Here is a 24,261-nt window from a genome sequence, read left to right on the forward strand (position 1 = left end):
GACTCTAGACTCTCGTCTTTGCTCTTATCCCTTTTGTTATGTACTATGCTATAAAGAGATTAGTTTCTAAAATTGTGCTAATTGAATTAGTGTTTTCCCCCTAAGTGAAGCCACATTTAAGATTGTGTTTAGTAATTCTGACACTGAAATATTTTTAGAAATCTTATTTTGGAATTATCTAGATCGTATCATTTAATTTCTCTATTTTCTTATCTATGAAATGAGGGGAAAAAACTTTACCATTTGAAGATGGAGTAAATTTTTGGCATGACCAGATGTCAGTCTGAATTAAATTAAAAAAAATAAGTTTAGAAAATAACGTTAGCAACCAAGACTGACTTGGGATGTATGATTATATGATTAGGGCCATTGATGACCAGAGAAACATATACTTGTTTGGTTGCTTTTTTTTAAACTGTCTTTGACTTGTTCTTTCTTCTATCTAGTTTTTGAAACTTTGATTTGAGATATGTGTGTATATATATGTGTGTATGTGTGTGTGTGTTATATATATGTTATGTGTCATATATAGATATGTTATATAAAATATTTTATCATTATAAATATATTTTATCATTACCTTACATTTAGCTTTTAAGTTATTTAGAGTGCAAGAGTGTGAGGGAGGGGCAAAGGGAGAGGAAGAGAGAGAATCTCAAGCAGGCTGAAGCCAGTGTGAAGGGCTTGATCTCACAACTCTGAGATTATTTTCAGAGCTGAAATCAAGAGTCAGACACTTGGGATCCCTGGGTGGCGCAGCGGTTTGGCGCCTGCCTTTGGCCCAGGGCGCGATCCTGGAGACCCGGGATCGAGTCCCACGTCGGGCTCCGGTGCATGGAGCCTGCTTCTCCCTCTGCCTGTGTCTCTGCCTCTCTCTCTTTCTCTCTCTGTGACTATCATAAATAAATAAAAATAAAAATAAAAAAAAAAGAGACACTTAACCAACTGAGCCACCTAAGCATTGCTTCTTGGCCTTTTGGCTAAGATCAAGAGTGAGACACCCAAGCACCACCAAGCTATTTAAACTTAAGTTTGACTGTTGATTTTGTTGTGTGACTTTGGAAAGTTCTTTCATCCTTTAGGACCTCAGTTTTTTCATCTATGACATGGAGATCACAGTATTTATACTTAATAGAGATCTATTCACAATAGATCTATAATATCCTCTTAGAGATACCCTCTTAGAACATTGATCTCTATAATAAAAACATTAAGAAGGATCAAAGGAGACTTTATGTAAAATGCCTGGCACAATGTGGGTACCCAACAAGTATCAACCATTCTTTAGCCCTTCTACCTCACCACTAAAAACAATAATAGTAACAACAATCCTTTTGTAATCTGAAAATTTAGAATATATGCACTTTCTCAACGTATGATCAAATCCTTATATGTCAGAGCTTTATTTTTTCATTTAATTGTTTTTCTGATTCTAACTTTAATCCCTGATTCTCAGTCGTTTATTTACATAAACTGAGTCTCTGATCTTTGTGACTATTTAACTGACTCTTTTATCAGTTTAATTGCTGCATTGTTCATTATCATAAACATTTATCTGCTTTTAACCTTTTCATAGCAGTTAAAAGCTTTTGTTCTTGACAATAATTCATCTCCTTAAATTATACACACACACACACACACACACACACACTACAGTGAGGCCTCTAATACATCCATAAACTTCAAGAAAATGTTACTCTACTTTATTGTAGTATCTTTATAATATTTCATTGTACTTGAAGGGCAGTGGGGTGGCCCAGTGGGTTAAATGTCTGCCTTTGGCTCAGGTCCTGATCTTGGGGTCCTGGGATCAAGCCCCAGCGGGGCTCCATGCTCAGTGAAGAATCTGTTTCCCCCTCTCCCTCTGCTTCTCCCCCTACTTGTGCTTGCTCTCTCTCTCTCTCTCTCTCTCTCAAATAAATAAAATCTTTAAAAAATTTTTCAAAGTCCTTGAGAATCATAAATTTCTTTAATTGAAAGTGACTTTTTAGAAATGATGAAATTGTAGAGCTTCATCTTATAGATGAGGAAAATGAAGGAAAGGGGATAATGACCTGCATGAGATCATGTATTTAATGAACTAAAATCCAGACTTTCTTACTCTAATACAGGCATCTTTCCATCATGCCACTTTAGAATACAGATTCTTTCCTCTGTCAACAATATTATATCTCTCCTAAAGACATTTGAAAAGCAATTAATTTCAAGAATAATGTCACTGTGTCACATTTATTGGTCTACAGGGATGTTATTCTGTACCTTTAACTTAGTATTTTGTTTTCTAGGATAGTAAATGAAAGCCGACAGGTACTACAGGAACCTGATTTTGCTCAGTCTCTTCTGAGGGATCCAAATACTCCTATTATAAGAAAATCAAGAGGAACTTCCACTCAAGGAACGTCCACACATGCTTCTTCAACTCAGCTTGCTATGGTGGATGATCAGAGAAGCAAAGCAGGGAGTGTCCACAGCAAAGTAAGCAGCTACCACGGCAGTCTCCACAGGTCCCGTGATGGCAGGTGAGTTTCATTGGTAGCTTACTTTATTTTATATATTGAATTAGAGTCACACAGCTTAAGAAGGAAGAGTAGCCAATTCTGAAAAAGCTGAACATTATTTGTATTTAAAAATGTTTTTTAATTGAAGTATAATTAACATAGTATTATTACTTTCAGGTATACAATATGATTCAACAATTCTATGTATTATGACTCAGTGCTCATCATAAAAAATGTACTTTTAATGTCCTTTATCTGTTTTAGCCATGCCCCCTACCTACTTCCCCTCTGGCAACCACCCATTTGTTCTCTGTATTTAGGAGTCTTTGTTTGTTTGTGGCTCTTTTTTCTTTTATTCATTTATTTTGCTTCTTAAATTCCACATGTGAATGAAATCATATGGTATTTATCTTTTTCCATCTGACTTATTTCACTTAGTGTTTTACCCTCTAAGTTTATCCATGTTGTCACCAGTGGCAAGATCTCATTCTTTTTATGGCTAAGTAATAGTCCATTGTTTTTTTTTTTTTTAATTTTTTATTTATTTATGATAGTCACACACAGAGAGAGAGAGAGAGAGGCAGAGACACAGGCAGAAGGAGAAGCAGGCTCCATGCACCGGGAGCCCGACGTGGGATTCGATCCCGGGTCTCCAGGATCGTGCCCTGGGCCAAAGGCAGGCGCCAAACCACTGCGCCACCCAGAGATCCCGATAGTCCATTGTTTATGTATACCCCATCTTCTTTATTCATAATGCCGCAGTAAACATAGGGGTGCATATATCTTTTCAAACTAGTATCTTTGTGTTCTTTGGGTAAATGCCCTAGAGTGGAATTACTGGATCATATGGTAATTCTATTTTTAATTTTTTGAGGAACCTCCATACTGTTTTCCACAAAGGCTCCACCAGTTTGCATTCCTACTAATAATGCACTAGGATTCCTTTTTCTCCACATCCTCATCAACATTTGTTATTTTTTGTCTATTTCATTTTAGCCATTCTGACAGGTATGCAGTAATATCTCATTGTGGTTTTGATTTGTACTTCCTAATAATTAGTGATGTTGAGCATCTTTTCATGTGTCTGTTGGCCATCTGTATATCTTGTTTGGAAAAATGTTGAGCCAGGTCCTCTGCTCATCTTTTAATTGGATTCTTTGTTTTCCTAGTGTTGAGTTGTATATAAGTATTTATATATTTTGGATATTAACCTCTTATTGAATATATCATTTGCAAATATCTTCTCCCATTCTGTGGGTTGCCTTGTTTGTTGACAGTTTACTTCACTGTGCAAAAGTCTTTTATTTTGGTGTAGTCCTAATAGTTTAATTTTGCTTTTGTTTCTTTTGCCTGAGGAGACATATCTAGAAAAATGTTTCTATGACTGATGTCAGAGAGATTACTGCCTATGCTCAAAGGCATCCAAATTGGTACTAAAGAGGTAAAACCTTCACTATTTGCAGATGACATGATACCATATATAGAAAACCCTAAAGACTCCACCAGAAAATTGTTAGAACTGATAAATTAATTCAGTAAAGTCATAAGATACAAAATTAATATACAGAAATCTGTTGCATTTCTTTACACTCATAATAAAATAGCAGAAAAAGAATTTCAGGAAACAATCTCATTTACAACTGCACCAAAAATAATAAAATACCAAAGAATAAACTTAACCAAAGAGGCAAAAGACCTATACTCTGAAAACTATAAAACATTGATGAAATAAATTGAAAATGACACAACAAATGGAAAGATAGTCCATGCTTAAGAATTGAAAAAAATCAATATTGTTAAAATGTCCGTATTACCCAAAACAATCTACAGATTTAATTCAATCTCTGTCAAAATACCAATAGCAGTTTCCACAGAACTAGAACAAGTAATCCTGAAATTTGTATGAAACTACAAAGGCCCCAAATAGCAAAGCTACCTTGAGAAAGAACAAAGTTGGAGGCATCATAATCTCAGATTTCAAGATACACTACAAAGCTGTAGTAATCAAAACAAGATGGTGCTAGCACAGAAATAGACACATGAATCAATGGAACAGAACAGAGAGTCCAAAAATAACCCCCTACACTTAGGCTCAATTAATCTATGACAAGGGAGACAAGAATATACAATGGATAAAAAACCATCTTTTCAATGAGCGGCATTGGGAAAACTGGACAGTAACATGCAAGAGAATGAAACTGGGCCACTTCCTTGCACCATATACAAAAATTAATTCAAAATGGGTTAAAGACCTAAATGTAAGACCCAAAACCATAAAACTCCTAGAAGTTGGACATTTTTAAGTTTTTTGAACTTTGCTAAGTATAGTTGCCTTGGATTATGGTCAGACCTGATGCAGTAAGCAAACACGGAGGCATTGAAGCGTACTGAGCAGGAAGAAGGCCAGGGTTAAAATGGATGTTAGTAAGATTAATTTAGTAAACAATTATGGAATATATACTATATCAAGCACTATGCTAGGCTCTGGGAATAAGATGATTTAGGCATGATCTTTGTTCTTAACAAATTCAAGAAAGATAATATAGACAGTATTACTGTTGTTAAAAACATAGAGTCTAGAATGAAGATCCTCAGTCTCCTCATCTGTACAGTGGAAATAGTAGGGAAGCCTGGGTGGGTCAGTGGTTGAGTGTCTACCTCTGGCTCAGGGACTGGTTCCAGAGTCCTAGGTTCAAGTCCCATATCGGGCTCCTTGCATGGAGCTTGCTTCTCCTCCCTCTGCCTCTCTCTGTGTCTCTCATGAATAAATAAAGAAAATCTTTTTTAAAAAATGGAAATAGGAATATCTGCCCCTTTAGGAGTGTTGTGAAGAGTAAATGAGATAATATGTGTAATTGCTGGGAGTGGTGCTTATCTCAGTAAGTACCTGATAGCAACTTCTATTATTATTTTAAGTGAACAAGTAAAGTAAAATATAAGTATGGTTATAGAGTCTAGAAGTTGGCAAACTTTTTCTATGAAAAGCCACATAGTAAATATTTTAGACATATGGTCTCTGTTGTACCTATTCATTTCTGCTGTTGTAGCATGAAAGCAGCCATAAATATATACGGTTAGAATGGGAGTGGCTTTTCCAATTAAACTTTATTTATTTATCAAATAAACTTTATTTATAAAAATAGGAAGGGGCCAGAGTTGACTGTGAGCCAGAGTTTGCCAACCCCTGTTGTATAGGAGCAATAGTAGCATGGAAGGGTGAGTAAATCTGGTCAGGGACAGGGTCAGAGAAAGCTTCACAGAGAATGTTTGAGAGAAGTCTGGATATGTATTCTTGTTAAATTTGATGATAGAGACACTAGAATTAGAAACTTGTTAGGAGCTTCGTAGTAATTCAGTTGAGAGTTGATGAGGGCTTATTAGGTAGTAGAGTAGTGGCAGGGGTAAGAGAAAGGTGATTTGAAAGATGTGTAGAAAGAAGAAATGAAAGTAGTTGGTTATAGATTAATAACAGCTGGATAGAAGGAATGTGGCAAAAGTTTTTTTGTTTGGTTTTGAGGTTTTTTGTTTTTAAGATTTCTAGTTTGGGAAACTAAAGGAATGAAATGCCTTTGAAACTAAAGGAATCCTAATGCCTGAAATGGAAAGTATTCTATGCTCACTTTAAAACATCGTTGTCCACAACTGTCTTACATTCACCTTTTACTCTCTCTTCTCTGTCCTCTGAGTGTAGGATATGATTTCTATACTTACTCTTTTAAACCTGCTGGTTTTTTCTCTCAAATTGCTTTCTTTTGCCTTAGAACTTGGTCAGCTTTCTGTTTTTTTTTTTTAAATAGTGATATTTTTTATTTTATCCATTTCTTTTTTCTTTTTTTTTTTTGCCAGATTTTTAAAATGAATATTTTTAATATTTTCTTTCTACCTATTCCATCCTTCATTTCACATATACCTGGTCTTTTTTTTTTTTTTTTTTGCCTTCTTACCCACCTAAACTGTACTTTCTACAATCACCAGTGACCTGTTTTTAACCTCATTCAAAGATCCTTTCATTTTTTTTTGCCTTTTCCCTTCCATTCGACACTCTTATATGAGAAACCCTCTTCTGAGTGTTAGGGACACAGAGATGGAAGACAGAAGAGTAAACAATTGTAATATACTTTAACGGATATAATAAAACCATATACAAAATACTTTGAGATCCCAGAGAATACCATTTAATTTATTACTGAAAGTCAAAGAAAACTCCACAAGCAGGATTTCTACTTTGAATAGGAACAGAGGAGGCAGTTGAAATTAAAGACAAGGAAACCACATGAATGGAGGCAAGGAGGACAAACAGGCAGTTAGATACCAGAGTATATAGCTAGAGCACAGTATATATGTTTGGACAGATGAAACATGATGAAGAGTTTAGATTTTTTTCCAGACAGTAGTAAGAACCTATTAAAGGACTTGGAGCCTTGAGGTAATAAAATCAGATTTGTGTTTTAGAAAGATCACTTTGGCAACAACATAGGAGAAAAGACTATAAGTAAACCCAGTTAGGAAGTTTCTGCAGTAATTTATGGGTCCTATCTTAAGATACTCAAGGAGAGGGGATCCCTGGGTGGTGCAGCGGTTTGGCGCCTGCCTTTGGCCCAGGGCACGATCCTGGAGACCCGGGATCGAATCCCACATCGGGCTCCCGGTGCATGGAGCCTGCTTCTCCCTCTGCCTATGTCTCTGCCTCTCTCTCTCTCTCTCTCTCTCTGACTATCATAAATAAATAAAAATAAAAATAAAAAAAGATACTCAAGGAGAAAGGGGATTTGAGAGTCTTTAAGAATATGTTTTGTCAACACCAGCCTCTGTGAACTAATTCTCAGCATTATTTTACATTTGACATTTTTAACCTCATACTTTTCAATAAGGAATGAACAATTATTTATAGTATACCTCCTGTGCATATGGCATTCTGTGTATAAAGAGATATATAGGAGAAAGGTAAGGTATAATTTCTGCATTTCTGGAGCATAATCTTATAGGAAAGGTAAGACATTTACCTAAGAGCCAATTATATAATAGTACAAGTCAGCACATAATTTAAACAGTGAGTGCTAGAAATGATTGATGTTATAGAACTTAAGAAAAGGGAAAGATCACGCCACCTTCAGCCCAGGGCCTGATCCTGGAGACCCAGGATCGAGTCCCTCGTTGGGCTCCAGCATGGAGCCTGCTTTTCCCTCTGCCTGTGTCTCTGCCTCTCTCTCTCTCTCTCTGTGTCTGTCATGGAAAAATAAATAAAATCTTTAAAAAACAAAGGGAAAGATCAGATGGCCCATGAAAATAACTTAGAGGAAATATATAGGATGAATGAATGGTAATAAAAGATAAATTCATATTGAGTAGAGAATTTCTGAAGGCAATAAAATACAGGGTATTTCAGCCTCTGTAATCTGAGTGGAACTGGAGCTTAGGTAAGAAAGTTTATAATCCTTAATATAAGGTAATTGATAATTAAAATTATGAGATGGAATTACTTGAAACATAGAATAGATCAAGAATGAGACCTTGGTGTAAATACTTACAGTAATAATAATACAAGAAGAATAGCCAGAAAGTGATTCAGAGAAAGTGCTATTGACATACGAAGGAATCTATAAAAGTATAGTGTCATAAAAAACAAAAGATAGATTATGACTCCTGTAATGCTGTTTCCTACCTCTCTGCATAATCAAAATCATACCCATCCTTTAAGGACTGCTTAATTCCCATATCCATGGCAGTTAATTGCTTTTTAATCATTTTTTGGAATATGACCTATTTTCCATACAGCTATCTTTCCTCACCTACGTTTGTAACTTCTGGAGAATGAGAATTAGGTGATAGACATCTCTGTATTTCCCCACAGTACCTAGCACAGTGCTAAGCATATATCTCCATCTCCATATCTGTTTATCTATCTGTATGTCTGTCTATCTACCTATTTATCCATAGACCAATCTATTAAATAACTAATGACTTTAGAAATAATATGGGCATTTAGGGGTGCCTGGCTGGCTCAGTTGGTAGAGCATGTAACTTTTAATCTTGAGTTTGTCAGTTTGAGCCCCAAGTTGGGTGTAGAGATTACTTTTTTTTTTTTTTTTAAGATTTCACTTATTTATTCATGAGAGACAGAGAGAGAGAGAGAGAGAGAGAGAGAGAGAGAGAGAGAGAGAGAGGCAGAGACATAGGCAGAGGGAAAGCAGGGTTCGTGCAGGGAGCCCGATGTGGGACTCAACCCCAGGTCTCCAGGATCAGGCCCTGGGCTGAAGGCAGCGCTAAACCGCTGAGCCACCCAGGCTGCCCGAGATTACTTTTTAAAAAAAGAAAAAAAAGAAATGATGCGGGTGTTTCCCAGGAATTCAGACCCCAGAACTTAAAATGACAGCCTATGAAGGGTGTTCTCTGTGGTACACAGATACTCCTACTATAAGGCATTCTTCCGTAGCCAGAACATAAGAGCAGATCTGAAAGATTCTGAGACCGTGTTGGACTTAAGAGTCTAAATAGGGGTTTTCATAATTCCAGAAATCATCTCGTGGAGATTTCTTTCTTATCTGTCAGTTTTTAAGTAACACTATCTTTTAGCCATTGTTCTCATCATTTAATAGTATCTGGTTATGAAATCTCACACACACACACCTGCTTCTCAATATTCACTCTAGTCCAGACTCCTTGATGGGTATTTATTGATCTCATTGCTACATGAAATAAAGTAGACTAAGGTAAATACACCTACACATGTATGTCAACTTCAAAGAATAAGTAATTGTTGGTTAGATGAGATGATGTGTAGAAAAGGAAGTATATGAGTAGGTAGGTGGAGGTTTGGGAATGAGTGTTAGGTGATAGGTAGGTGACATGACAAGGGAAAGCTACGGAATGAATAATGAGACACTGGTTAAACCAAAATGAATTCATTTATATTAATGGCAGTACTTAGTATAGAGAATGAAAAAGACTAAGTTATCTTATGTTTCTTTCATTTTGATGTTGGAATATATCGTATTATCTTTTCAGCAAATTAACCTTTCCTATCATTTTTCCTAAGCTTATATTAAAATTAATGTACATTTTTATATTGCATAGTAGAGTAGATGGTCACAGTGTTGTGGGTTGTTTTTTTTTTTTAGATTTTATTTATTTATTCATGAGAGACAAAGAGGCAGAGACACAGGCAGAGGGAGAAGCAGGCTGCTCCAGGGAGCCTGATGTGGGACTTGATCCCCAAACTGGGATCACGCCCTGAGCCAAAGGCAGACACTCAACCATCCAGGCATCCTGTGTTGTGGTTTTTTTAAGATTGAGAAATCAAAAAAAAAAAAAAAAGAAAAAGAAAGAAAGAAAGAAGAAAGGAAAGAAAGAAGAAAGGAAAGAAAGAAAGAAAGAAAGAAAGAAAGAAAGAAAGAGAAAGAAAGAAAGAAAGAAAGAAAGAAAGAAAGAAAGAAAGAAAGAAAGAAAGAAAGAAAGAAAGAAAAAAGATTGAGAAATCTTAAGGGGACAGAAGGAGAGGGGAAGGAAGGACAGAGGGAGAGAGAGCTAGAGAGACTTAAGCAGAGAGCAGAGTCCATGCTGAGTGTGGAGCCTGAGGCAGGGCTGGATCTCATAACTCTGAGATGATGACCTGAGCTGAAACCAAGAGTTGGATGCTTAGCCAGTTGTACCACTCAAGCACCCCAGTCACAGTTGTTTAAATGATTGGCAAAAGATAAATAAATCTGGTAATTCCCATATATACGATTGAGATTAAATGCTATAATTAAATTTATTTTTCTGTGTAGTTGATTCCTAATTATCCATAGGCAGGTTGTTCATATTCTAGAATTTTGTGGATAACCTTAATATTTCACTTAAATAAATAAACATAAGAACTCAGCATAGTAATTTTTTCTATGGAAAATATATTTTTGAGTCTTATTTGTTAGACCCAAAGATTTAGGTTTTATTTTAGAAAATACCCAATTCATATTTTTAAATAATGATTTGTTTTTATTTTTAAATTACTTTGATATTATTCATTAAACTGTATCATACTTTGCTTTTTTTCCATTTGCCATATTCATTTTAAGTAGATACTTATGAAGTCATTTGAGAGGTTTAAGATCTCAAAATTACCTGGCAAATTATATTTGGAAAAATCTTTCACTCACTTTAGGACAAGAATTATGATTATTTTAGTTAGTAATAGTAATTATTAGTTAGAATAGTAATAGTAATTACTATTAGTAATTAGTAGTTAGTTAGTAATTAGTAATTAGTTAGAATAACAAGCTCATTCTGAAATATTTTCATTTGCAAACAGTGTAATTTTACCAAAATATACAAATCAAATTTAAAACTATTTGTCCTGAATGTGAAATATCTTTTAATAGAAAAGAATTAAATACTTTTACCTACTTAACATAAAAGATTTTTTAAATATTTAAAATGCATTTTTTCATTCTTAAATTTTCTTTTTTGCTTTATTCAAACTGGAAACAAAAGACATGCTTTCTTTTATCATTTTAAAAGGACTTCTGGGGGGCACTCCACTTACTTGGTGGAGCATGCAACTCTTGGTCTCAGGGTGGGAAGTTCAAGTCTCACACTGGATGTAGAGCTTACTTAAAAATAAAATCTTAAAAAAAATAAAAAATAGAAGCGCCTAAGTGGCTCCAGCGATTGGGCTTCCAACTTCTGATTTTGGCTCAAGTCATTATCTCCGGTTGGTGGGATCAACCCCGTGGGGGCTCCGCACTCAGTGGAGAGTCTGCTTCTCTCCCTCTGCACCCCCTCCCACTCATGTGCTCTCTCATTCTTTCTCTCTAAAATGATTGGATAAATCTTTTAATAAAAATAAATAGAAATAAAAGAACTCAACTTCTTGAGAAAATATTTATTTATTTGAGAGAGAGAGAGATCATGAGCTGGGAGGAAGGGCAGAGGGAGATGGCGAAGCAGACTCTCTGCTGAGCAGGGAGCCTATAACCTAATGGCTGCATCCCAATACCTCAGGATCATGACCTGAGCTGAAGGCAGATGCCTACCCCACTGAGCCACCCAGGCACCCCAGGACTCCTCAATCTAAACTCTTGTGATCTGACACAAACATTATTTGACAAGCACTTTTATAAAACTAGATCACCTCAGTAGTGTATGAATAAGTCTCTAAAAATCTTTAAATTGGGACACCTGGGTGGCTCAGTGGTTAAGTGTCTGCCTTCGGCTCAGGGTGTGATCCTGGGGTCGGAGATCAAGCCCACATCAGGCTCCCTGTGTGGAGCCTACTCCTCCCTCTGCCTGTGTCCCTGCCTCTCTTTCTCCGTCTCTCATGAATAAATAAATAAAACATTTTTTTAATTGATCTAGATCTTAATAAATAAATAATAAAATCTTAAATTTTATAAATGATTCATATTGAGTCATGAAATTTGTAATTATTGTGAAAACATGATGAATGATTTTTGACAGCCAGTAGGTCTTCAGCTCCTAATGATTCATTCTTTTGATGAATTTTTTAAAAATTATTTGTTTAGAGAACAAGTATACATGTGAGCAGGGGGTGCGGTGGGGGGAGGGGCAGAGGGGGGGAGAGAGAGAGAGAGAGAGAGAGAGAGAGAGAGAGAGAAAATCCAGCATGGAGCCCCACAAAGGGCTGATCTCACAACCCTGAAATGATGACCTGAGCCTAAACCAAAAGTCAGATGCTTAACCACCTGTGCCACCCAGGTATCCCTGATGACTATTTTAAAAAGGAATGACCTGCTTTTTAATTTTAAAAAATCCTTTTTAATTTTAGAAATAAGTTATATATATTAATCAAAGGTATAAATTATATTCGGTTACATTTTCTTTAAGCTTGATTATCCTAAATTACTTTTTTACAAAGAGGTGTATACAAATGTATGTTTTCTTATCTTTGATGCTCCCACTGTTGCGTTTCAAGATAAGCACAATAATGGAGAGAAGACTGCCTGCCTGCAATAAGCATTGCAGCCCAGTTCACATACATTGTACTTCTCAAAGGCTGAGTCTTGGGCTACACATAGAGAATTTGCAGAACACCTGGGTGCCTCAGCGGTTGGGCGTCTGCCTTCGGCTCAGGGTGTGATCCCGGTCTGGGGATCGAGTCCCGCATCAGGCTCCCTGTGAGGAGCCTGCTTCTCCCTCTGCCTATGTCTCTGCTCTCTCTCTGTGTTTCTCATGAATAAATAAATAAAAGATCTTAAAAAAAAAGAATTTGCTTTATCTGGAATATAGGGTACAAATGTTTTGAGGATGTTACTAGAATACTTAAGTAGATGTAGCTTCTATGAAATAGCATCTTCACAGCCTCAAGCCCTAATGAAAAATAATTAAGACATTTACAGGTAGGTAGTTGGTTAGCTGTTAACTGGGGTATCTAGAAAGAAGCTGTCAGCACATACTGTCATCATTGCTTGCTAATTCATTCACTTTTTTTTTTTTTTAGAAATACACTAATTTCTCCTCTAATTTCATATGCTCCCTCTTTCAACCCTAGTCTTTCAGTAAAATTTGAGTATGTTGTACTACTGATTATAACCAGCCTTATAGACTTCCAGGGACAATGCTGTATTTCTTCTGATATTGTTCTCCTCTGCCAGAACCCACCCCATAACCCAAAATTCATTTGAATGAGCAAAGTATCCATACTTTGCACATAGCTGTTTATCAGCCAACTCTGTTTAATCTTAGCTTCTGTCCCTTTGCAAGGAATAAGACCTTAATTCTGAATTGAATGAGATGGGTTTCTCCCTTTCTGGTCAACCATGTGAATAAATCTACTTTCTGAAATTACTGTAAATCATAAGTTGGTAGTAACTTGTTGGTTTCCTAATCACTTTACTTAATGAGGCATTTTCATGACAATTCTTAGTTTTATTGTCTCGTGTGTTGTGTTACCTGCTTCAAAATTAACTCTTGTATGTTAGGTACACTCCCTGCAGTTATAGAGGAATGGAAGAGAGACTACCTCATGGCAGCATGTCACGACTGACGGATCACTCCAGGCACAGTAGTTCTCATCGGCTCAATGAACAGTCACGACATAGCAGCATCAGAGACCTCAGTAGTAATCCCATGACTCACATCACACATGGTACTAGCATGAATCGAGTTATTGAAGAAGATGGAACCAGTGCTTAACTTGTCTGAAGGTGGAAAACCTGTGCTGTTTAAAAAGCAGATTTTATTCTTTGCCTTTGCGTGACTGATTGCTGTAACTCACTGTTATCATGCTTTCAGTCAGGTACAGATTGTGTCCACTAGAAAAATAAATTTATGCTTTTTATATTGCATCAAATTTGGAACATCAAGGCATCAAAAATGCTAATAATTATATCATCACATAAATAATTCTTATTTCTAGGTTGTGAAAAGATAATTATTTGTCTGGTAAGCATTTTTATAAACCCATTTATCTTTATATTTAGAAAAACCCTAAACATGTGGTGACTGCTTTGTAGTGAACTTTCATATGATATCAACTAGCTGTGAGATAACATTCTGGTAGTTGTATTAAAAAAACAAAATTTCAGAATTAAGGAAATTTTCTATGCAAGGTTTATTTCTCAGATGAATAGTTGGACTTTGTAGTTTTCTTTCTACTAAGTTGAAAAAGAACTATGTTTTTAAACTGTAGGAGAATTTGATAAATCAGCAAGGGTATTTTAGCTAATAAGATATAAGATCAACAGAAGAATCTGAATAGTCCATTGAAGACTCTTCAAAAAAATCCTATCAAAATAATCTTCATCCAGAGACATACAGGATTAGGATTAGCAGTGGAATAAAAGCGGAGATGGACATCTTTTTCTCTATAATTGTGCTGTCTTTACTACTTTTGTAAATATTACTTTTACTGGCTGTGTTTTTATAACTTAACCATATGCATGGTGGAAGAAGTTTAATTTGTAGCCATCTTTTCCCATGTAGTAGTATTGATTCACAGAGAACACCATGTTCAGATCTGTTCCATGGAGGCATGTAATTAGATTAGCATCATACATTATAAGCTTTTTTGTGGGAACCACAATTACAAATGGCAAAATGTTTTCTCTATATTCATTGTTTGTATTTTTCTACAGTGAGATGTGATCTTGCCAAAGCCGCCAGATCTTGGTACCCAGGCCCCTCCTATTAGTGACTTGATTGTTTGTATTTGCATTTCCCAGTAGCCATGAGGCTATAGCTTTTTGTCCCACATTCTTGTTTCAGATTCTAGATCTTTTTTTTTACAGTTGAAATATATATAACCTAAGTCCAAAGTGGTGATTAATTTGAGATATTTGAAAAATCATTGTAACTAAATGAAGCATGATTAGTCTTGCTGTAAAGTATCTTTTAGTCTTACCAATATCAATTCAAAAATGTTTGACATTTTGTCATGTAATCTTTAAATAATTTACAGTAAAAACTATCAACTTTATTAGGCATGAAATTTATCATAAGGGAAAGAAAAATTATGGAAAATGCTGGATGTGTTTTATAGAATAGCATATTTAAATAAGTGGTCCTCAGTCCTGCTTACAGATAAGAATTACTTGGGGAACCTCTAATGTTCAACACCTTCCTCTCATTCAGAGGAGAATTGGGTTTTTTTCTTTTTAAAGCTTTCTAGGTGGTTCTAATCTGTAATCAAGCTGCAGGCTGTTTCAAACTAGCCCCCTGATAATGAGCTGATGGCATCATATTATATCACATAAATATCTAGCTGGACTTAATGTTGTGCTTTTATATCATTACCTGATATGCAATTATTCTTCACTTTATTGTCCATTATAAAATGTGGAATTTGGGGCACCACTCTTAAAGATTCTTACTCAGTAAGTCAAAGATAGTAGGACTTTAAAGTCTGTAGTTGTAAGAATACTACAGGTGATTCTTAATGCAGGTAATACAAGAATCACATTTTGAAAAATATTCTAAACTCTAGAGAAGCCTGGCTTTCCCATGTGCCAATTTTTGACCTTTATCAAGTACCCTTCTCTGAGCCTCAGTTCCCTTGTTTATAAATGAAGATAGAAGATAAGTACCTACCTCACAAAGTTGTTGAATGGGAGTCAAATGAAAAATCATATGAAAGCTCTTTGAAAACTGTAAAGCATTGTGAAATATAAGGGATTAAGATTATTAAGGATTTAAGAGATTTGTTTGAAGGCTACTATAGTACATTCCTTGACATGTGTTTAATTCATGTGTACTTTTTTCTTTTCTTTTGAAAAATACTAAGAAATTGGGTGTTGCAAAAAAAGTTTTCTGATGATTTGTATATCATATTTTTCAAAGTACATATATCTTATGTTTATGATTAACTCTTTATAGAACATATTTGAACAGTTAGCCCCAAAGCATTTTTCTTTTTCCTCTGTCTTCATTGTCTTTGTCCTTGGAACTAACTGGAGTTAGTACTGGATAAGCAGGGTCTGAATTCCCTCATAACTGACAATTAGTAAGTAAACCTTTCCTCTGAAGGCCAAACTTACAACTCATTTATATAATAACTCAGTAATTCATAGGCTTTTTTTCTGAGAATCTCTCCTGAGAACAGCATGAAAGGAACAAAACAAACATTCAGAAACAAAAATAAGAAGTTAAAATAGAAGGTACCAGTTTGAGCTCAAAGATGTTGTCATCCATTACCATCTGCATTATATTATCAATTGCCAAAATGTTAATTGATTTTCTTGTACAAGTAGGCCAAGTGTAGACAGTTGTGTGCACATCCCTGTGAAAATCTTAACTTTGTGCTGTTTTTTATATATTCATTACAAGTCTTTATTAAACTCGCTGTTGTAATATATATAAATGCTATGTTGACCTTTCAGTTACTCTCAGTATCTTAATTTTGCTCCACAAAATTTACTTAATATCATCAATGCATTGTTTTAAATAACAATATGTAGTTTGGGTCACATTATTTATCAAACTGATGTTTAAATTAAATTTTTTTAAAGAATCTGTTATCTATGTCAAACCAGTAATTGCAAAGTCTCAGTTCTCTTAAACCAACTTGAACAAGTTGGGACAGCTTTCTTACCATATGTTTAACTTTAATTTGTGTTTTGATTGGCATGTGATAATGTTTAGTATTTGTTCAGCTGACAACTGAGAAAATAATAGTTGTCTCTAAAATGTTAATATATAATCAAGAGGCTTTCAAAAAGTACTTTGATTTCACCAATACTGTTTAATTTACTTTATTCAATAATCAAAGCAAAGGGTAATATAAACTCAAAACAATAATTGGTTTCAAGGAACAATTGATTAGTAACAGCTAGCACAGAGCTTAGTACATTGTAGGTCTTTCAATAAATATATTTTTTTCAATAAATATTTACATATGAACTACTCATGTCATAAAACTCCCTCTTTAGCCTTAATAGTGAGAATCTCACCTAAAACGAATTTGAAGGATGTAAATGTAAATTGAGTGAAATAATGTCTCTATCAGAATAACATGTGGCAAGTCATAAATATGTAACTTGCACAAGAAATATATACACAAACTTGTACCAATACTTTATATTAACTTAAAAGGTGAAGAGCAATTCTTAGAAGTATTTACGTGCTTGTTGGGTGAAGTTAGATCTTTGTATACTAGTTGGGTAAGTGAATATTCAACAACCTGTATTAAGAATGATTTTCTTTTTCTGCTTCTTAGAGCAGATATGTGAAAATTTTAAGAATCTCTTTAAATTAGAAAAATATACTACATTTTATCCTACTTCATTAGTTTATTTGTGATAAGAGCTGGGTATAACAAATTGTAACTATCTTGCTTGAGGCTATATCCCTGTGATATAAAAGGAACTACTTAAAAAAATTTTTAGTGGATCATTGACCAGAGCTTAGAAAACAATAACATACCAAAATTTCATTATGATAATATTTATACTGCTTTTGACATGCCAAAGATACATTTATGTATTATCACTTGGATGACTTACATCAAGTGCAGTGAAATTCTGTTAGGCTTGGAATTCAAAGACCCATAATTATGATGTGAGCAGGACAAGTCATTTAGTCTCCATTTCTTCAGTATAGAATGAGGATAAGGTAATTTTTGGTCCCAAAACCTATCTCACTGGACTTTGGTCATAAGGATCAAATGAGACAACATGTATTATTGTGCTCTGTATTCTGTAAATTGCTCTATGGATATTATTAGTTTTTGTTAGAATTTGGAGGTTATAGAAAACAAAGTTATGGTCTTTAGTAGTATTTAGCAACAACAACAAAATAGGCCATTAGACCAGTATTTATTTGGTATAATCTTTAAATCAACAATCCAATTAACCTTTTAAAAACAGTAGCTATGCCCTTAAACTGTGTTAGCTCTTTAATATATGTATACCAGAGTATGCTCTCAAATATTATACAGTTAAATTTGTAGTTCACTCTCAACAGAAATTTGGGGATCTCCATTATATTTTTCTTTTGACATGGAATTATATAAAAACATTAGCTTGATTTCATTGAAGCATAAGAAAAATATAGAAGGGATGCCTGGGTGGCTCAGTGGTTGAGCATCTGTCTTTGGCTCAGGGCATGATCCCAGGGTCCTGGAATTGAGTCCCACATCAGGCTCCCTGGGAGGAACCTGCTTCTCCCTCTGCCTGTGTCTCTACCTCTCTCTCTCTCTGTGTCTCTTATGAATAAATAATAAATAAAATCGTTAAAAAAAGAAAGACAGAAAAATATAGAGGAGTATAGGCCCTATAACTTTTTTTTCTTTGAGAACTTTCATGTGCTTAATTCTGATAAAGAAAAAGTTTTTAAAAGGTAGTAACTGTAGCTTGATATTAATCATGGCAGACCTTTAAATTTTAAGCTGTAACATTATCTTAATTGTATGTTTGTATATATAATTTTTAACCTACATAAAATAAGGAGTTCTCCATTCTTTTCCACACATCAACACACAAAAGAGCATTTTATGGAACCTAGATTTACAAAGGAACTAATGACTCTTTTAAACTTCTTTTATGCCGTTTTACAACTGATTAAAATAAGAAGTGTTTACATTCAATTCATGTTTCCCAGTAGCCGCCTTTATACATTATTATGTCATTTCTATTTTATATGAAAAGAATTACATTGACCTCTCTTCATAATTTACTTCTCTTCCTTTTTTGTTCCAGTGATACGAGAGGGAAAGGAATAGGAGGACTAAGCAACCCTTATCCTTCATCTAATTGTTTGAAGTCTTCTGGGATTTTTTTCTAATTTAATTTTAATCCTATACTTCTTTAATAGTCAAATTGATACAGGATTATAGTTTTCTCCCAGGATCCAAAATCTTCTAGGAAAGAAAATGTTATACTCTACCTAAAATCAGCCATTTCTTAAACATTCCTCTTTGGTTGATTTACAGAGATTTAATATAATAAATTAATGAGCATGGTTTCTATTCTGTGATCTCTAATTAGAAAATAAAATTTTGTTGCCATAAAGATAAAAGAAAGTAAAGCATCTCTTATATTTTAGTCAAATCCCATACCAATACATTACTTCCTACAAAAGAGAGTAGTTCAGTCTATTTAAATGCATTAAAGAATAGTTCCCTTCAGATTTTTTTTTTAATAATCATTTATCTCAAGAAATCTATTGTGTCCTTTCTTGAAGATTTTCATTGGTACGCTAGCATTGCTCTTAATTTATTCTAATTTTATTGGCTACTGTCACCAGTTTTTCCTGATAAATAAGTTTTTACTTTGTAATAATTCAGAATTTGAAGATTCAGTGTTCCATTATTTTGATGATTACCATTTACTAGTAACTTCAGTATTTATAAGACAGTGATATTTCTAAGCTTGTTATTTTGTCATATTTCCTGATGTAAGGTGAACTACTTTATTATTATTGTTTTTGCTGTAGCAGCCCTCGGGTTTTTGTTATGTAAGTCAGTTTGTTTATATTGCTAACTTGCAAATATTACTTTAATTGTGTTGTGCTTATTGGCTTAAAAGAAAAAGCTTTAGAGCTTCATAATTTCTGTTTTCTGAATTGGCAGATTTCTTTCCCTAATGCTTAGTAAAAATGCATTATGTTATTTTTTAAGTACTACAGAATTTTGTATCAGGAAGCCTGATACCTAGTATTGCCTCTGTTTTCAAAGAGCTTTGTAACTTTAAAGTTTTACCTTTTAGGACCTCAGGTTTTCTGATCTGAAAATGAAAAAACAAGGGTATTAGATTAAGTAGTGTCTCAAATTCCACTTGCCTGTAATTTGGTTGTCCCTTGACCATTTTGTAATCACTATTTAGGCTTGCTTTTATTCTTGTTATTCTTCCCATGAACTATATTTACTAGGTCAGCCTATACTGTTAATGCAATCTATACTTAAATTGTAGGATTCAGATATGTTAACTTTGTTTTCCAGTTATGATTTTGAGTAATTTTAAGGAGGAAATTATATTACAGATAATAAAAGTTTAAGGAAATGAAAATGAAAGAAAGGTTACAAATAATTGACATGACCTTTTTTTTCCCATAGGAAGAGTCTCCTAAAGCACCAACATAAGCACCTTAAAACTGACATACAGGATAAAAATGATATAAAATTCTGTGGTCTCTGTTCTCTTAAATACAAATATAGCTAGTTAGCCAAATTTTAAACAAAAAATATTCACAATAAAATTAGCAAACAAAGCAGTGATAGTGTTGGCCCGTATAGCTAATTAAAAAGCTTTTAGGTTTTACCTACATTAAAATAATTATAAAATGTAAAAATAATTTCAGAGGAGTGGATTGAAATTTTTCCATTCAATAATTATTCTTAAAATGTTCTTAGATTCATTGAATAAGTATAGTTGCCAGATTGCCATAAGCAGTTCCCGCTTTAATAGAGATAAATGTGTTTCTTTTTTTTTCTGGTTATACAGAAGATGTTTTCATAAAACTTTCTTGACTATCTAATGAAATCTAGAGATTCCATTAGTACAATCCCTCAGCAGAGTTCTCTTAGAGATTTGTGTTCTCTGAGAACTAGGCCAAAGAGGTTCCTGTTACTTTTAAAAATGATTGCCTTTCTCTAATTGTCTGCATTAGTTCATATCAATTTGTTGAACACATTGACCTGTAGGTTTATAATCTAAGTATTGGGTTCAGTGTCTGATGGGTTGAGAAGAATAATGGAAAGTTGATGTAGGAAGATGTACTGGTTTCTGGTGTGATTTCTTTGGTTATACTTGATTCCTGTCTTTGGTCAGTTCACTGTATCAGGCAACTTTCCTGGCTTCCAGAAATTAAATTAGATGATCAGCTTCTCTCATTCAGGCAGAGCTATGTTACAATATTATTTTGATTGCTTGTAAAGAAGAAACAAACCTTTATTTTCAGTTCTTTGGCTCTGCATGTTTCGTTATTACATTTATTAAACTTGAATCTGAGGTCCAGACATTTCATTGAAGATTTTCTGGGTTTTGATAATGGGATGATTTGTAAGATAAAGCAGATAATCCTAGTGTGATTTAATTTGTATTTATCCTTTGACCATTTTTCTATTTCTCTGACTACTACTCCCCTCCTCAGTTTTGAAAACAACACTTATAGTTGTCGTCCTTTACTCCCTTACCCTGCCTCAGATCATTTTTCCCTACACTACTCTTGTCAGCAGAAATAGGAAATAATTCTGTATTTCTGAAATAAAATCAACACAGAAGTTCTTTACATTGAACTGAGGTGAATATGTACTTGAAGATACTGTATTTTCTTTATATGTGAATTTAAAATTATTTTTTTAATCATAAAAAGGAGTCTCACTTGAAAATATTAGTCTGGAAGTTCTCATCATCAGGTGCTATTTCTACCTTTGCTGTGAGTTATCAGAGTAAATCTGAATTCTTTATCATTTATCTTTTTTAAAAAATCAGCTTCTCTAGGATTATTCCATTTCACATGTCTTCAGCACCAACTTCAACTTTTCTGCTTTTGTTTTCAAATGCCAAATTTTATTTTTGAGAGTTTTATTTTTTCATTGAAGTTTCAAAGTATTGCATATGTGAAGGAGTGACTGCAGTTTAAACATTTACTTTGGTATTATAAAGATACTACCACCACTATTGCTTTCCCCCAGCCCCAAAAAGAAAAGTTCATTTGACACTCAAAAGTTATTAAATTGTCTTATTTTTATTTGAAAGAGCTATGGAAACTGTTTCTTCTAATTTAAAAATTGTTTAATTTAGAAAATACTGACTTGCTGTATTTTAAGCTGATATTGAATTTAGGGGATTGTTTATATAAATATATGTTACAATTAATAATAGTTATGAGTTGTTTTACTTTCTGTATATGTGATACCTAAAGCTTACATTTATTTAATGTGAGCTTTTGTGTATGTCTGTGAGCCTTTGTTTTGTCTTAGTGTATATTAGGTTATTGTGGTCATCTCAGCAGATAATCCTTTGTAGATGACCTGATTCTCAGAAAGAACAGTTTAAAGAGATTATACTGTATCATCATAGTTGGATAGTATTATTCTGAACTCTGCAAAATTGCCGGTTTTGCCAAAAATGGTGTTTCCAATTTCATAATACATATTCAAGAAACAAACAGAAAAAGTATCTTTTAGAACAAATATATTGACTCCTTATTCCAACTCTTCTTATCAACCTACCAGTGGCTTTATGAAGGAGATTCAAACTATAGATAACCACAGGTCTATCAGGAAAATTCTCCATTTTGTAGTTAAATTGCTTAGTTTTAAGAATATTTAAACAAAATAATCTTTGTAATTGAACAAATACCTTTTGGGAATATGTAAGTTACATAAAAACTTTCATAACCTAGGATATCATCATATATCAGATGATTAGTCTATAAATATTTAGAGGCAAAATAAGTATCCACACATATACACAATTTGTAGTATGGACTCAAATTTTGCAAGCCATAGAATTTTACCTTCTTGGTAGGCATTCTAAAATAATGAATACTACAATGTTACAGAGTCAACAGATTTGCCTTACAATGCCATGTAAAGATTTTCTTTATACCTTTGTTTCAGGTTCTAAGAATAACAGTATATGAGTTTAAAAATGCATGTAAAAAATATGAAGCTCCTACACAGAAAATCCAGAATTTTAGAAGAACTGTTATCTAAGAGATTGTAAATTGGATTGTTCTAAGCTCACATTATATTTCCTCATATAAATAATACTGTTATGAATAATGAGGGCAACAGATTAGACAATAAGACTGACCTAGAGCACTTCATATTAATTAGGTGTCTCAATTTAGGTATACTTTTATGGTGGAGAGACTTGACTTGGGTCTTTCAATAATTACTTGGTACACTTCTTTCTAGGTGATACCCTGAACCTTGTGCCATCTGGCCTATTCCTCAAATGCTACATTCCTCAAGACCTTCCTACCTGCCTTCTCTCCCCAGTCTTCCTTATCAGTACTTCTGAAGTATAATCTATCTTCAAGTGTTAAGAAGTTAGAAATTTTCTTTAATTCACATTCAGGTGTTAGTGACTATCCCCCTTTTATCCTTCTTAAATATAAATCTGCATTAAAGACAAACACAATGCTATTAGCACAAATTACTATCAATTAGAATATTAAGCTTTAAAATAAAAATGGAAATAACTCGTGTTGGTGGGACTCCTGAGGTGAGAAATATCATTAAGTAACCTAATTTGGGAATCTCTTTCTCTTTCCCTTAACCTATGTGATGTCTGAAAGTGCTGTATATTTTGAGTGACCTTGAAGAGGGAGCTAGTCATTTGTATCTATTGGTCATTGAAGTCAGGGCCTTGCTGATCCTGTTTTTCAGTTCAAGAAATATGTCAGGAGCATTTTAGATATCGGTCACAAACACTCTTTTAAGACTTTGTATTTCAGTCTCAGTTTTCCTGCTGTCCAGCTAAGCCTAACTATCTTCCATCTCTGCTCATTTGGTATAGAACTATCTTTCCTCAGTTTATGTTATCAACATGACCACCACCTTCTCCTCTTTTCAAGAGATACAAAGGTAGAAACGATATTCCTTTTTTCATTATTTTTAAAAAAAAAAAAACTATTATTCTTAAACACCTAGCACTTGGCAATTTAGTTTTCAAACCGTATTCTGAATTAAATTTAGAAGGTGATTCTACAATTAATTCTAAAATCTTAATCTTGCTTTTATCATATAAGCATCTAGTTAGAAAGTGTTTATGCTAAAGACTTGTATTTTGTGGCATTAGTTCTTCATGTTTCTTTTTTATGTGTTTAAAATTGTTCATTCATTTCCGAGTGAGTGGGAAAGTTACTGTTGTTGAGATATGTATAGGGCAAGTGCACTTGGTTAGAGCATGAACTGTACTTTTACATTAGCTGGATGTGCTTTGCACTCTGCTCTTGTAGATTTATTTTGTTTACAGTAGACTGATGTCAGTTTTTGTAAATGTTTTTACTTAGCACTTTAACTGTGAGTGTATAAACTGATTTTAAATGTAGTGGTTGTATATTTTGGTTATAAATTGGAAATTTTTAATAAAACTAAATAATTTGTTCTCTATTTTGTCATTAGTACCTGATTGCATGTAATTTTCTTACATCATCTCCTAGACTACTTAACATATTATACTGCTATTTTTTAACTAGGTTTCATATTTTATATCCTAATATTACTAACATTTTTCATTTATAATAACATATATTGGTACTGTTCTATAGATATACAATAATTCTTTCACAGGATTATTTTCTAGACACTTGAGAAAAGGTATTCTGTTTCCTCCAAATCTTTACCATATGCAAAACATGCCCAATTATCAGGGCTCATGGG

The 24,261-nt window shown here is 33.9% G+C and overlaps 1 protein-coding gene across 3 annotated transcripts in view; it reads left to right on the forward strand.

Moving 5' to 3' along the window:
* FZD3 (frizzled class receptor 3) overlaps positions 1-23,991 on the forward strand; it is a 102,752-nt gene extending 78,761 nt beyond the window's left edge. For all 3 annotated transcript variants that reach the window (XM_055300139.1, XM_055300137.1, XM_055300140.1), the window contains 2 exons: positions 2,286-2,519; positions 13,415-23,991. In XM_055300139.1, coding sequence (XP_055156114.1) covers positions 2,286-2,519; positions 13,415-13,628 — 448 coding nt within the window. In that variant the 3' untranslated portion in view covers positions 13,629-23,991. The remainder of the gene's footprint in view (positions 1-2,285; positions 2,520-13,414) is intronic.
* The last annotated feature ends 270 nt before the right edge of the window (positions 23,992-24,261 follow it).

This window comes from Nyctereutes procyonoides, unplaced genomic scaffold (assembly GCF_905146905.1).
Source record: "Nyctereutes procyonoides isolate TBG_1078 unplaced genomic scaffold, NYPRO_anot_genome, whole genome shotgun sequence".
NCBI classification, from domain to species: Eukaryota; Metazoa; Chordata; class Mammalia; order Carnivora; family Canidae; genus Nyctereutes; species Nyctereutes procyonoides.